This window comes from Nothoprocta perdicaria, unplaced genomic scaffold (genome assembly GCF_003342845.1).
Source record: "Nothoprocta perdicaria isolate Ctin4 unplaced genomic scaffold, notPer1 scaffold_287, whole genome shotgun sequence".
Lineage (NCBI taxonomy): Eukaryota > Metazoa > Chordata > Aves > Tinamiformes > Tinamidae > Nothoprocta > Nothoprocta perdicaria.
In genome coordinates, this window is record NW_020455518.1 from 265,732 (window position 1) to 279,154 (window position 13,423).

Below are 13,423 nucleotides of genomic sequence, written 5' to 3' on the forward strand. Positions count from 1 at the left end.
AGGCTCCCTGGAAAAGGAGCTTCCCGTACCTTGGAGCCGTGGGAAAGCGGCAGGAACGCGGCGGGAGGTGGAAGGAGATGCCAGCCTGAGGCAGCGGGGGGTTGCTGGCCAGCTCCGTACGCCTGGAAGGCTCCCGAAGGAATAAGTTATAGGAGATGGAATATCAGGGGCAAGGGAGGCTTCGTGCCTTGCCCCTTCCTCGCTGCCACCCGAGACGCGGCACCCCCAGCCCCACAGACCCTGCTGCCTTGTCCCTTGCTGCCATCGTGTGGCCTCTTTGGCCCTTCCCTTGGAAGCAACGAGGCGCCTGGAGGAGGAAGGATGGACCCCAGCGAGGGGGAAAATGGAGCACCCCAAAACTCAGGGCACGGCAAGGGGAAGGCTCATCCAGGGGCTGTCCCCAGCGGCAGCACGAAGGGGGCTGAGCTCCGCACCATATCCAGAGGGAGCTGGGTGCACATGTAGGTGAGACCCCAAAGAGCAGCCTTGGGTGCCCCCTTCAAGCCAACCTGGAGTTTCAGTGATAAAATCCCCAATTTTTCAGGTTTTCACTTCTCGTGCTGTGTCCTGGTGACCAGCGGAGCTTTAAACTTGACCCTCAGGGCTCAGCACAAGATGCTTCTTCCACCAGCTCGAGCCGGGGCCAGCCCCTTCCTGAGGGGTCACGAGCCCGCACACGCTCCTCCGAATCCTAAAATAAACGCAAAACTAGGTCTGGCCTCACCTTAAATTCCACAGAAATAGAAAGTGCTTCTGATGTTGCCCCTGAGACGGCACCTCTGGCCTGGTTCTCCTCTGGGTTTTGAGGCTGGTCACCAGGCCCCGGTGGGACAGGGAGACGTGCACGTGGAGCAGGAGCATCGAGCACTGGAGCCACCCCGGAGGGCAGTGAGGGGGAACTCGGAGCAGGAACACGGGCCCTCGAAGCGAAGCTGCAACAGGGAGGCTGTTCACAAAGGTGCAAATAATGTATTTTATTCCTTAAAGAAACGCGAGTTTCAGCCAACACGGGCGCTGAGGCTCCCAGCCGGCGGCAGCTGGAATTCAGGGATGCCCCAGATTTGTAGGGTATGGGATTTCCTAGCATGGCACCTCGGTCACTTCCAAGCCCAGATCCAAGGGCTGTGGCTCCTAGAGCCACAGGGCGAGAGGGGAGCTGGGGAACATGAGACAGGTCCAGCCTCAGCCCTCTCAGCCTCAGCCTGAAGCTCAAAAGCATCAGGCTGATGTTTTTCTAACCCTGAAATCACTCGGCAGGCTGGTTCCAAGAGAAGAAACTCACACTTAAAACTAGAAATCCTACAAAAACAGGGCTCACAACAGCACACCGATGTTCCCACTTCCGAAGGAGGCAGCGGGGATCACCCCAGTGCACAAAGCCCCAAGTCTGGAAGAACACGGGAGACTCCCACATCCCAGAGCAGGGCGAGGAGGAGCCGCGGGGCTCCCCACGCCCAGGCTGCAGCAGAGGGAAGGCAATTAATTTGCCAACAAATGTACAATACGGAGCGGGACTGCTGTTCCTGGTGGAAAAGCCTCGTTTGGAAGAGGGCAGCGAATGCCACCTCCTCCCAGAGCCGTCCCCAGCCTCCTCCAAAGGCATCCAGGCTGATGTGGGGAGAGGAGCAGACTGCTCTTCTGGAGTGTGATTCATTTAGGAGGAGCAACTTAGGGAAAAGCGGAGAACTGTTTTTCCTGTGGGAAGTCTCGTCTTGGAATCATCCACAGCAGGCAGAGCGCGGGTCAGGGTGTCTCCTCTCTGCTCCCAGCTCCTAAATGCTGCATTGGAGGCTCCAGACGGACACGTCGGGAGCCTTCCCTGCCACTGCACTCAAGCAGCGCCCAACAGCAGCAGCAACAGGGGAGCTTTGAGCAGGCCACACGGTGAGAAAAACCCCAGGGAAGAAACACGCTCGGGTAAGGAGAGGCATGAAATCAGTCCTAACACTAACCAGAGCCTGGCTCTCGCGGGGGTTCTCCCCAGGGCAGCCTGTCCACTCACTGGGCAGCACGGGGGCTTCGTGTCCAGCCCCATGCCCCCTTGCTGAGCAGCTCCCGTGGCCTCCCGCGGGAAGGACGTGGCCTCTCACTGCAGGAAGGCATCCAGTTTGGGCTGGCTGCTGCTGGAGGCGGGTGCCGGCCTGGACACGTTCTTCCTCTTGCTCCTCACGGCCGCCGGGCGGATTTCCGTGAGGTTGGTCTGAAGGTGCAAGCGTCAAGGAGGGGAAGAGCAGGGAAAACGGGAGCAAGCCAGGACTCCCCTCCAGGATCGCAGAACCCAGCGATGTTCCCACCAAGAACGAGCTCCCAGCAGGAAAAGCAAGGCCTGGGGCTTTGCTCCCTATACACAGGAGCTTGGGTGTATTCCAGCCCCAGGAGCCCAGGAGCATTCTCCACTTCCATGCCATCTCCGAGTATAAAATATAGGCACCGATCTCAATGTCTGTGCATCTCCATCCGTATTTCGAGGTGTCTCAGGGCCGTATTTCGAGGTGCTGGGGAAGCCCCAGGCTGCAGCACAGAGCTGCCACCGGAGCAGCCGCTCGCCTGTAACCCGCGCGGCACCTCGCGGATCCTCTTCCGAGGCAAAAGGGGCAGGAAAACCTCTCTATGCTGGGAAAGCTCCCAGCCCGTCACTGCTTGCGGCAACTGGGAGGCCAGTGGCACCTCTGGCTCAGGTGTCCCACACATGGGAGACCTCTGGGCCCACAAGTGAGGAGGGGGCTGCAGAAACCCAAGCCCCCCCAAGGCGGTCATGACTTTCCGGAGACCCAGGAGGCTGAAACAAAAGGCAAAACCACCTCAAAACAGCGCCGGGACCCAAAGGAGTTTGGAAGCCTCAAGTTCAACGCGGACACCGATCCGTGCTGGCCGCAGGGAAGGATACGGGCTGTATGAACTTGGTTCTGCCTCCCAGGCCGTCGTAGCCCACCCTCACCTAGGAGAGAGGGAGAAATGGATGCGTTTGGGCACTTGCACAATGCCCTCACCTGAGTGGAGGGGAAACAACCACAGAGCAAGCAAAAAACCCACCCACCCAAGGGTACGAGCAGAGCTAGGATACGTCGGCATTTCCCGGAGCGGGCTGAGCCTTCCAGGCAGCAGCAAGGATTAGAATTTGGTGCCTGCGACTGAGGCACGCCAGGAAAACGCCCAGCGCTCCGGGGAGGTGGAGCAGCAGGACACAGAGAGTCACCTAATTGCTGCCAGAGAGGGGCCCGAGCATCTGCCCTCCCTGGAGCTTCCCACAGGGGCGGGAAGGAGCCGAGTGGCACCCGGGCTTCGTCTTCCAGGTGCCGCTCCTGCTCCGTGAGCGGCCCGGCGGGACAGGGGCGCGCGGCGGCTCCCCGGGGACGCCCTCGTACTCACAGCGCCCACGTGCTTGCGGGGAGGCAGCAGGCTGCCCGAGGGCGCCTTCTTGGAGAGGACCGAGTTCCGGACGAAGGCCGGCAGCAGCCCCTGCAGGGCCTCGTCCTCCAAGTCGTCCGCCCAGTTCTGTCCCACAAGACAAAGCGGAAAGGCCAGCGGGATTTGAGGACTCGGATTCAGGTACAAGCAGCATTAAGGATGCAGGCAGCGACGTGAACAGTTAGTTACTCCTGTCCCGCGGCTCAAGCTGTGGTGCTTCCTTCCTTCCTTCCTTCCTTCCTTCCCTTCCTAGCTTCAGACCTCCCCCTGGGACTCCCTGCTAGGAAGGGAGGGAGGGAAGAAGCACCCGGCCAGCCTGGCAGAGCAGCCCCCAGACAGACCCCACCCCGTGCATTCGGCAAGGATAATCTGCACGGACACAGCTCTCCCCATCCTCCTTCTCCCGAGGAATTCCAGAAGGCCCCTCCGACCCAGCAATAAACCATTTCCAGGAGCTCCTCAAGCAAAGCTCCTTGGAGGCCGTTCTGAGGCCCCACGGGTGCCCGGTCTGCAGTGGCTGCACCTTCACGGGCAAGTTGTTTCCCAGCCAACTGACAGCCAAATTCAGAACCACTGCAGAAAACAGCAGCCTTTTTACCTCCACTGTTTCCTTCAGAATTTTCTTGGACAGATTTACCACAGGAGGCCTGGAAGAGACCGAGGGACAAGTCAGCAGAGCTTTGCTGCCCAAGCGAGCAGGAAGCTGATCTCCCAGCGAGCTCATCTCACAGCAGCTTTGGAGCAACGGGGGATCACACGGGACATCTGTTTGACCACACACCAAGAGGAGAGACAACTCACGGCTTTTTCTCCAGCTTCTGTCTTTTCGCTGGGCTGGGAAGGGATCGGCAGGGCTGAGGCTCAGGGGTGCCCACATCGAACGTGGCATCCAGATCGATCTCCTCGCTGTGGGCCGGGCGGTGGAGCTTCGGCTGCCGCAGCTCCACGGGCGCGGGGCTGCAGGGACACACAAAGCACGCGCTGGCAGAGGGCCACCAGCAGCCACCCCACAGATGGGGACAGAGGTACAAGCTCCGTTAAGCCCCACAGCAGCAGTGGGAAGGGCAGCGACGCGCTGCTGCTCAGCGTGCACAACCCAGCCTGCTGCACTGGTGCGAGCACGGGCTCCCAGAAAGGGAGGATCAGGAAAGATCAGGCTGGGATCCTCTGCCCGGCACAACCCTCTGCTCCCCAAACTCCAGGGCACGCTCCCTAGAAGGGAGGCACAAGCATGAGGCACCCAGAGGAGCAGTTTCCTGGCAGGACACAGCTGCTAGAGCAGGGGTTGGCAAACTTAGCTCTTTCTTCCATCCCTTCCCAACCCAAACCCTCAAAAATATACCCTTCTTTGCAGAAACCACCTTGCTGGCAACAGGAGAAACAAGAAGGACACAAGCAGCCGTGCTACCGTGATGCCTGCCAGGCCAGAGCATCCTAGCACGACCTGGTTCAATTGTCCTGCACTGGTTAATTCTCCTGGTTAAATTGACCTCTTACTGTGCACCTGTGTGTGTGCCTCTGGATGGACTTCACCAACCTTTCAAAGACCAGTCTGCTCAGGGTCTCTCTGGTGACAGAGGGCACTTTCAGAGTATCCTGCAGGATTTCTATCTTCTTCTTCAAGCTCTGGCGGCAAGAGGGAAAGCAGACGGTGAGAAGAGGTTCTGCAGCAGATACTTTTGCCCCCTCTGTGACGCAGCCAGGGGCAAGTCGAGGGAGACGGAGGGAAGGGGGCCTGGGTGAGCCGAGGCAACCAGAGCCTGGCTCCGGGCTCGGCAGCTGCAGGCCGTGGCCGGCTGCCAGTTACTGCAGCCCGAGCAGCGGCGATGCGCTCACCAGGATCTCCTTATCCGCATTCTTCAGATCCTTCTGGGTGCTTTTTAGCTCCTCCTTTGTCTTCTCCAGCTCCGAGAGCGTTTTCTGCAGCTGCACAGCAAGCACCCCCCGAGGAGCACAGGGCTGGTCACAACACATGCCGCACAGCTCTGCGGCACCCGCCACCGTCCCCACTTTGCCCCAGCGCCCGCTTTTACCCCCCAAAACAGCCCCTGACCAGCTCTGCCATGCAGGGAGCCCCTGGCCAGCCCTTTCCTCCGGCTGCCTGCAGAGGGATCCCCAGGGCTGCTTAACACAGGCGTCTCCAAGAGCTCCCAAGCGTTTCTGCCCCGCGCGGCGGCTTTCCACAGCCTAACGCCGGGCAGCAGCTCCCAGCCTCTGGACAAAGCTGGAGCCAGGAGCAGGCCCAGAGCCGGGCTGGGATCTTCACACAGGGCTGCCTTGCGACCCTTGTCCTCTCCTACCTTGCTGCCGACAGAGAACACTTCCTTTTTCAGCTTCTCCGCTGCCTCGCTGGACGTCTTCCGGGCCTCCTTCAGGTTTTCATATTCCCTGCCAAGGGAGCACAAGAGAGGCGTGCTGTGTTTGCAAGGGAGAACATCCCAGAACATCCCAGTCCTCCCTTGTTTGGGAGCTCTGCGACTGCAAAGCCACTGGGCAAACACCCCGAGCATGAGCAGCTCGTGGAGAACAGAGCCGTGAGAACTGCTGCCAAGCGGGGTCTCAAACATCCCCCTCCACTGGGCAAAATAAATCAACCTGCAGAGGATATCGCACCCAAGCGCCTGGAAGGACTCGGATGGAATCCGAATCCAGAGCTATCCCCGTTGCCAGAGGAAAAGGAGATGGACAGAGCAGCCCTGCACACGCACAGCATGGAGAGGAGCCGTTCCCGTGGCGGCTCGAGCGGCACCGCAGCGACAGGGGGAAGAGCAGCGGAGCTGCCCTCGCTCGTGGCACCTCCAGCCACGGGAGGCCTCTCCGGGCACGTCCAGCAGGACACGAGGCGGCTCTGCCGAGCCCGGAGCACCTACTTTTTCAGGGAGACCGAGCCCGGAGCACCTACTTTTTCAGGGAGACGCAGTAGACGGCCAGCTGCTCCACGGCCGCCTGCCCCACGCCCATGTCGCGGATCATCTCCTCCACCTCGGGCCGCTGGCCCTGAAGCAGCGCTTCGATCCTGCAAAAGATTTTCCCGCCCCCCAGCCAAGCGGCAAGTCGGGAGCGGGCCGGGAACGGGCCGGGAGCACCCGGAATGGCGGCAGGAGGCCGCAGGCAACAGCACCAGGGGTGTTTTGCTGGGGAAGAGCAGAGCTAGGTGGACAGCAGGGAGCCGTACACACACGCTGCACCCAAATACATATGTATATGTATACGTGCTATATAAATATCTATCTATACACACAGGAATGCGTTCGGGCTGTGCCCTGGCGGCCTCCCTGGTTGGACAGGGCTGTGCTGGGGGGCCTGGACATGAAGCCAGGCTGCTCTCCAGGGAAAACAAGGAGGCAGCAGCAGGAGCCAGGCCATTCCCAAGCCTGACGGGACCCCGGGGCTGGGTGATGCCCGGGGCGCAGCGGGACGCTCCGAGGAGGGGAGAGGCGGCGCGGCCGGGACGCGGGGCCCCGCGCGTCTCACCGCTCCATGCTCCGCAGCTTGTTCCGCAGGCGCCGGGCCTCTTCCTTGGAGCTTCGGGTGTCCTCCTGCTGCTGCTCCAGGAATTTCATCTGCTTCTGCAGGGGAGCGAGCGCAGAGCGTCAGGAGGGCTTCGAGAGAAGCAGGGAGCCATCGGGGGCTCCCACTTACTCCATCCTCGGGACCCGTTTGCCTTTTACAAACAAGGTCCCCACAGCACGTCTTGTGCTTCAGCCTCCTATTAACGGCAGCCCGTAGCCGCTAAGAGCACCCGCAGAAACGCTGCACAAGAGCTCAGCCAAAGAGGACACACGCCGGGGCGCTCTCCTCACCCTGCTCCAGCTCCGCCCCGGCATCACCCTTCCTTCCAGCTCTGCAAGGAATGGGGGGCATCGAGAGCGCCCCTCAGTTGGGCCGAGCTCAGAACCCTGCCCGAATTAGCCCCTTTCACACGAGAGGCTCCGCGCCTGCTTTTCACACAGCACTCGCTCCACGGGAAAAGGCTGCTCAGACTAAAGCTTCTTAAGGTCTAATATTAAGCTCCTCTTTCGCCCCGAAGCCGAAGGATCGTTATCCGCCTCCTGCCAGGGGATGTGGCGCGGTGGGAAGCGGCCGGCAGGAAAGACCCCCGGCACCGCATCCCAACTCCCTCAGCTCCGGGGCTCCACGCCAGCATTGCTCCCAGCACCGCATCCCAACTCCCTCAGCTCCGGGGCTCCACGCCAGCATTGCTCCCAGCACCGCATCCCAACTCGCCCAGCTCCGGGGCTCCGCCCTGGCATCGCTCCCAGCACCGCATCCCAACTCCCCCAGCTCCAGGGCCCCGCAACGGCATCGCCCCCAGCACCACATCCCAACTTTCCCAGCTCCGGGGCTCCGCGCCAGGCCACCAGGTACCTTGAGGGAGGAACAGAGCATCTCCGTCTCGGCCAGCACCTTCTGCAGCGACTCTATGGTGGCATTGCGCACGTCCAGGGTGTCCCTTAGCCCGTCCACGAGGTCTTGGCATTCCCGCTTCTCTTTCTCTGGAAAACAAAGGGAGTCCCGAGCCCCACGCATGAGGGCCTCGGCACGAGAGGCGCTGCTGGCTGCAGCCCCAGGGGCCGAGCTCAGCGCCTGCTTCGTTCTCCAGCAGGGATAACCAGTTTCCTGGGACAGCTTCGCCCGGCGCATCCCAACGCCCACGTGTCCCGAAGCAGGGAGAGGCAGAGCCGGCGCGGGCACCCGGAGCCGTTGCCGCAGCAGGAGCGCCGGGAGCTCCCGGGAGCCCAAGGCCAAGTCGTGCTGTCCCGGCTGCCCCTTTCCCCTCCCACCAGGCACGGGGCTCGCGCCTCGGAGCACCAAGGATCCAGGAAACCCCGGATTCAGTTTGGTGGGACACGAGGAACAGCCGACTGCCGGTGTCGGGGCTGGCAGTCCCAAGGGAGCACCCGGCACCAAGGGGAGCCCCACGTGCCGTGAGCGTCGGGAAGCAGCCGAGCACTAAGAGCAGAGGAGAGGCCTCGGCTGCCGCCTTCCCTAAGGCTCCCTCGGCCCCTTTGCCCCCCGGGCCGCCCCGTTTCCAATCGGAAGTGTGAGCGGCACCGACGGAGCCGGGCAGGACCTCAGCGAGGGAGGAACATGCAGGAGCGAGGCAAAGGAGGAACATGCAGGCAGAGGAAACGGTCCCGCACAGGGATTGCTGCCTTGGGAAACTCTCTTCTCCATCCACCCAACAGCCCTTCCCCACGTGAGGCAGCCCAGCCTGGGGATGCTCCCCGGGACGCAGGGACCCCGGCGCCACCAGGAAAGTTGGGGATTCTCCTCCTCCTGTCCCCAGCTGCCCAGAGGTGGGAGCGGGGGCCCAACGTCTCCGTGCTGCTTCCAGCTCCCACGGAGCTCCAGCCTCCAGGGCCCTTTGGGAGCCGCTGAGACAGCGGCAGTTACCGGTGCCTCCACGGAGCAGCCAATCTCTTGGAGGGGAGAATTTCCACTCGGGAGCCACCAGAGAGCAGAGCGGCCGCAGCAAAAGGAGGCAGGAGGTGGGAAGCAGCTTCTCCCTTCCCGGGACAGCGAGCGCCAAGCCCAGCCTCTACTCACCAGGAGCCGAGAAGACGAGCAGGCCTCCAGGCAGTTTTTTCTTGGATAAAATCCTAGCAAGCCTCCCAGCCACCTTCCCCACAAGAGCTGGCTGGCTCCCAAATCCCGAAAGCCAGCGAGGGAAGGGGCTTCCGACGCCGCTCCCGGGGCTGGGGAGCGAGTCCCGCCGCCCGTGGCCGCGGGGAAGGCAGAGGAGCGGCGGCTCTCGGGGCGCGGGGGAGCCCCCACATTCCTTCCCCCCCAGCTCGCGCCCGGCTCCGGATTCCTGTCACTCACGCTGACATTTCCCTCGCGCGGCTCATGACTCATGGGCTGATGACAGGCTGCCTACAGACGGTGCTCAAAACCCATCGACAAGTCTCCAGGGCTTTTGCTTTCCCTGCCTCCCTCCGCCAACCCTCTAAAATTAAAGCTGCGGAGAGGGAAGCGGGCGCATCCGCACGCGCGCAGCGAGCTCCGTCTGCTCCCGGAGCGGCACGCGGGGCCCTGCGACACGCGGGAGAGCTCGGAGTCGCCTCCTGCATCAGGAGCAAGGAGAGGGCCCCACAGCTGCCCTTGCCCAGGGGCAGAGCGCAGGCGGTTTCCAGCGGGAGCACGTTCGGAGCTCGCCATTAGGGGAACACGGAGCGCAGCAGGGCCGAGCAAGCACCCTGCAGGCTGCCGTTTAGGAGAGGTTAGAGCTCAGAACTAGGGTATATCGAGTGCAGCAGGGCCAAGCAACCACCCCGCAGGCTGCTGTCCGGCTTTAGGAAGGGCCAGAGCTCAGAACTAGGGTATAGAGAGTGCAGCAGGGCCAAGCAACAGCCGTGCACTCTGCTGTTTAACTTTAGGAGAGGTCAGAGCTCAGAATTAGGATACCCAGAGCACACAGCAGGGCCAAGCAACCACCCTGCAGGCTGCTGTCTGGCTTTAGGAGGGCTTAGAGCTCGCAATTAGGGTACATGGAGCCCAGCAGGGCCAAGTAACCACCCTGCAGGCTGCTGTTTAGCTTTAGGAGAGGTCAGAGCTCAGAATTAGTGTACCCGGAGCGTAGCACAGCCAAGCAAGCACCCTGCAGGCTGCTGTTTAGCTTTAGGAGGGGCTAGAGCTGCTCCAGCCAAGCAGTTCCCGGTTTCAGAGTGCTCGGTTCCGGAGCGGCCGGGTCTGCAGGGAGGCCCTCGTTCCCGGGGCGCCCCGCGGGCGGCTGCCACTCACCTCTCAGGGCGAGCTGAGCCTTGGTCTTGTCCAGCTCGTTCTGCAAAGCAACAGGGAGCGCCGTGAGCGCGGCCGCCCCTCCGTGGGACGCTGCCCGTGCGGGACGCGGCGCGCCGCTCCGCGGGCACCGGGCACGCGGCGGGCGAGCGGCTCGCCTTCGCCCCGTGAGCCTCGCGCTTCTCACGCCGCCGCTCATCCCGCTGCGGCTAGATCATTTCGGAAGGCGCTCGGGAAACCACGCAGGAGGAATTCAGGCCCTGGTTTACCTAAACAAGGCAGTAAAGCGGGGCCGGGGCCATGCTCGAGGCTGAGCAGCAGCAGCGGGCTGCGTTGAAACGGGGTGCAGGGTGGGGGGAACCAAGATTTCTGCTTCAAACACCCCAAAAGGCAGCAGGGCGAGTGCAGGGGCACCGAGTTGCAGCCTGTTGGGCGCCAAGTCGCCGCAGCCCTGGGCGCTGATAGGAGCTGACAGCTCCCGGGCACTAACAGGTCGCCAATAAATGAATCCGTAGCCGACTCGGGCAGCGTTGACGTCTCCCGAGCGCCACGGGGGCCTGGGGAGGAGCAGCTGCTTCCATCGTCGTCCTTAAAGCGGGAGCAAACGGGCCCCTGCTTAAATTATGGATAACGTAGGAATAGGAGTTGTCAGCGCTGGCCGAGAGCCAAAGGAAATGCAGGGAAGGCGGAGAGAGGGTCAGGAAAACGAAGGCGCCCTCCATCTCTGGAGGGAAAGAGAGGAAAGGCGACGAGCAAAACGCCGACGACGCCTCCAGGAGCTGCAGAGGGAAGCGGGCAGGGACTGCGGAGGAATAAACCCACAATAAAACGCCAGCGAAGAGCCACGCGGAGCAGGCAGAGCCGCGCGGATCCAGCGGCTGCGGGATCCGAGCGGAGCCGCGTTCCTGCCACGGGCACGGGGGTGGGAACGCGGGATTTGCCCCCAGGGGCAGCGGCAGAACCAACCCTGCCGCAGGGAGCGTCCCGGCAAGGCGCTTCCTCGGAGCCTGACGATTAACGGGCTCGCGAGATGGGCTAATTAGCGTCGTGGGGAAGAAATCCTGCGCTTCCGTGAGCAGCTGCATCAACTAAAGCTGAAATCCCTCATCCTGCACCCCAGCGCGTTCCCGTTTCCCCGCTCCGGTGCAGGGGAAGCTCCGGCTCCCCTCCGGCAGCCCCCATCACGAGGCCGGGGGGTTTGCAGGACACATCCTGAGCACGGGCAGCTGTTCCGGAAGGTTTCTACCCTTCCTGGGAAAACGATCCGCAGGAATCCTCTTCCTCCTACCTCTTCTCTGGCAGGCAGAGCCTCCTCACGGCCCTGGCACAAAGGCCCTCACGCTCACAGCTCCGCGCGAGCCCCACTCCGCTGTTAGACCCCGCAACCGTCTCCGCTCCTGCTCGCCCAGCGTGGGGATTATTCCCATGAGCGCGGACCACGTTTAGGAGGGACACAAGGCTAAAGAAAGGCTCAGCACCAGGAAAAGCCTCCCGAGAGGGAGATGTCACGAGAGCCCTCGGCCCCTGACCCGCGATTCTCCAATGATTTAGGGATAACTGACGCCTGGCAGGGGAAGCAGAGCGGCCAGCACGCTGTTGACCCAAAATATCACGGAGTTGAAGCAAAAGTGGCAGGAAACCTCCTGTCTGGAAGATAATTAAGCACTTGTGCATCCTGAAGACGTGGCAGAGGAGGACGTGGACCCTTTGGAAGGCGTCCCCCCTCGGGGAGATGGGGGTTGAGCCTCGCCACGACGGTCGTTCCTAAGGTGCTGCACGGGCGAGCCGGGCACGGAGCAGCCCTGCTCCAGCAAGGAGAAGAGCTCCTTCCAAGGAGAAGAGCTGGCTCTTTCCCATTAGGGAGGCGGACCCGGCATCCCGATCCTTTCCCAGGGAGGTTTTCACCCATTCCCGGGGCGCTCCTGCTGCGGGGACGGATCCGAGCGCTGCGCTCGGCTCATCCCGCCTCCCAAGGCGCCCGCCGCCGCGCTCGGGCTCGCTCCGTCTTAAAAAAACATAGGATGTACATATAGCGGTTGCCATGGCGATGCTAATTATGGTAATTGCTGCACATGCCGCTTGCAAACGCAAGAGGGGACAAGCGTCCCGTGAGAGCGAGGTCAGCGCGGCTCGCGTTCCCTTTGGGAAGAGCCAGCGGCGGCACCCGAGGATCCAGGCCCCGGGAACGCGAGGGGACGGAGGGAGCCCCGCACAGAGCAGGGTCCCCATCCAACAGCTCCAGCCTCATCCCCACGGGAGCAGGGTCCCCTGCTCCCGGGCCAGGACGGGTTGTTGGGATCCGCTTCCCAATCCCTGCTGGGAAAGCCGGGCCTCCTCCGCCCCCCCGCTCCCCGCCACGTACCTGGAGGCTCTCGGCGTCGGGCGCGGCGCGCTCCTCGGCGGCCACGTCGAAGAACAGCTTGTGGATGATGAGCTTCCTGCTGACCTGCGCGCGGCACGCGCCCGCTCAGGGGGGCTCCGCGCGGGCGCCCGTTCCCTGCGCGCCCAGGGCCCCGCGCCGCGCCCCTCCGCAGCCCCAGCTCGGGGCTTAAGGGCCGCCAGTTTAAGCGCGACTGGTCTAAGCCCGGCTGGTCTAGGTGGCCCTGGTCTAAGCGACCCGGGCACGGGAGAGCCCAGGGAACCAGCAAGCGGGGCCAGGAACCGGGGCCGAGGAGAAGGGAGGAAAACGGGAGCGCGGAGGGAGCCCTGGGATGCGGAGGTCTCCGGGGAGTGTTGCTTCCATGCACCCCACATCCCGGGATGCCGAACCCCACATCCCGGGTCCTTTGTGCCCCACATCCTGGGGTCCCAAACCCCACGTCCCGCATTCCCAAACCCCATATCCCAGGTCCCTTGTGCCCCATGTCCCGGGATCCCAAACCCCACGTCCCACATTCCCAAACCCCACATCCCGCATTCCCAAACCCCATATCCCAGGTCCCTTGTGCCCCATGTCCCGGGGTCCCAAACCCCACATCCCGCATTCCCAAACCCCACATCCCGCATTCCCAAATCCCACGTCCTGGGGTCCCGGCTGCGCTCCAGCCCCTTCCCGGCCGCCTCCTTCGCCAGCCGGCACTTGTTGCCCTCAGGCCAGAGGCGGGAGCCCCCCGGGGACCCCCCGGTCCCGCGGGCGGTACCTGGATGCGGCACTGCGGGCACGTGCGGCTGGGCGCCGTGTCGAACCAGCGCGCGAGGCTGCGGGGAGGGAGGCGGCGCGTGACGGCGCGAACGGGCCGGGCCGCGCGCGGCCCCGCGCGCCGCCGCTCACCAG

The 13,423-nt window shown here is 63.1% G+C and overlaps 1 protein-coding gene across 1 annotated transcript; it reads right to left on the minus strand.

The window, feature by feature from the left end:
- Positions 1-1,078: 1,078 nt before the first annotated feature.
- TRAIP (TRAF interacting protein) lies at positions 1,079-13,102 on the minus strand. The gene is made up of 14 exons (XM_026041535.1): positions 13,043-13,102; positions 12,512-12,595; positions 10,153-10,192; positions 7,777-7,904; positions 6,883-6,977; positions 6,311-6,424; positions 5,709-5,796; positions 5,245-5,334; positions 4,946-5,034; positions 4,210-4,365; positions 4,007-4,055; positions 3,370-3,495; positions 2,888-2,938; positions 1,079-2,200 (listed from the first exon to the last, which is right to left on the minus strand). Exons 1-14 carry the CDS (start codon positions 13,100-13,102, stop codon positions 2,087-2,089), a joined length of 1,284 nt encoding a protein of 427 aa, XP_025897320.1. The 3' UTR covers positions 1,079-2,086.
- Between the last annotated feature and the right edge of the window lie 321 nt (positions 13,103-13,423).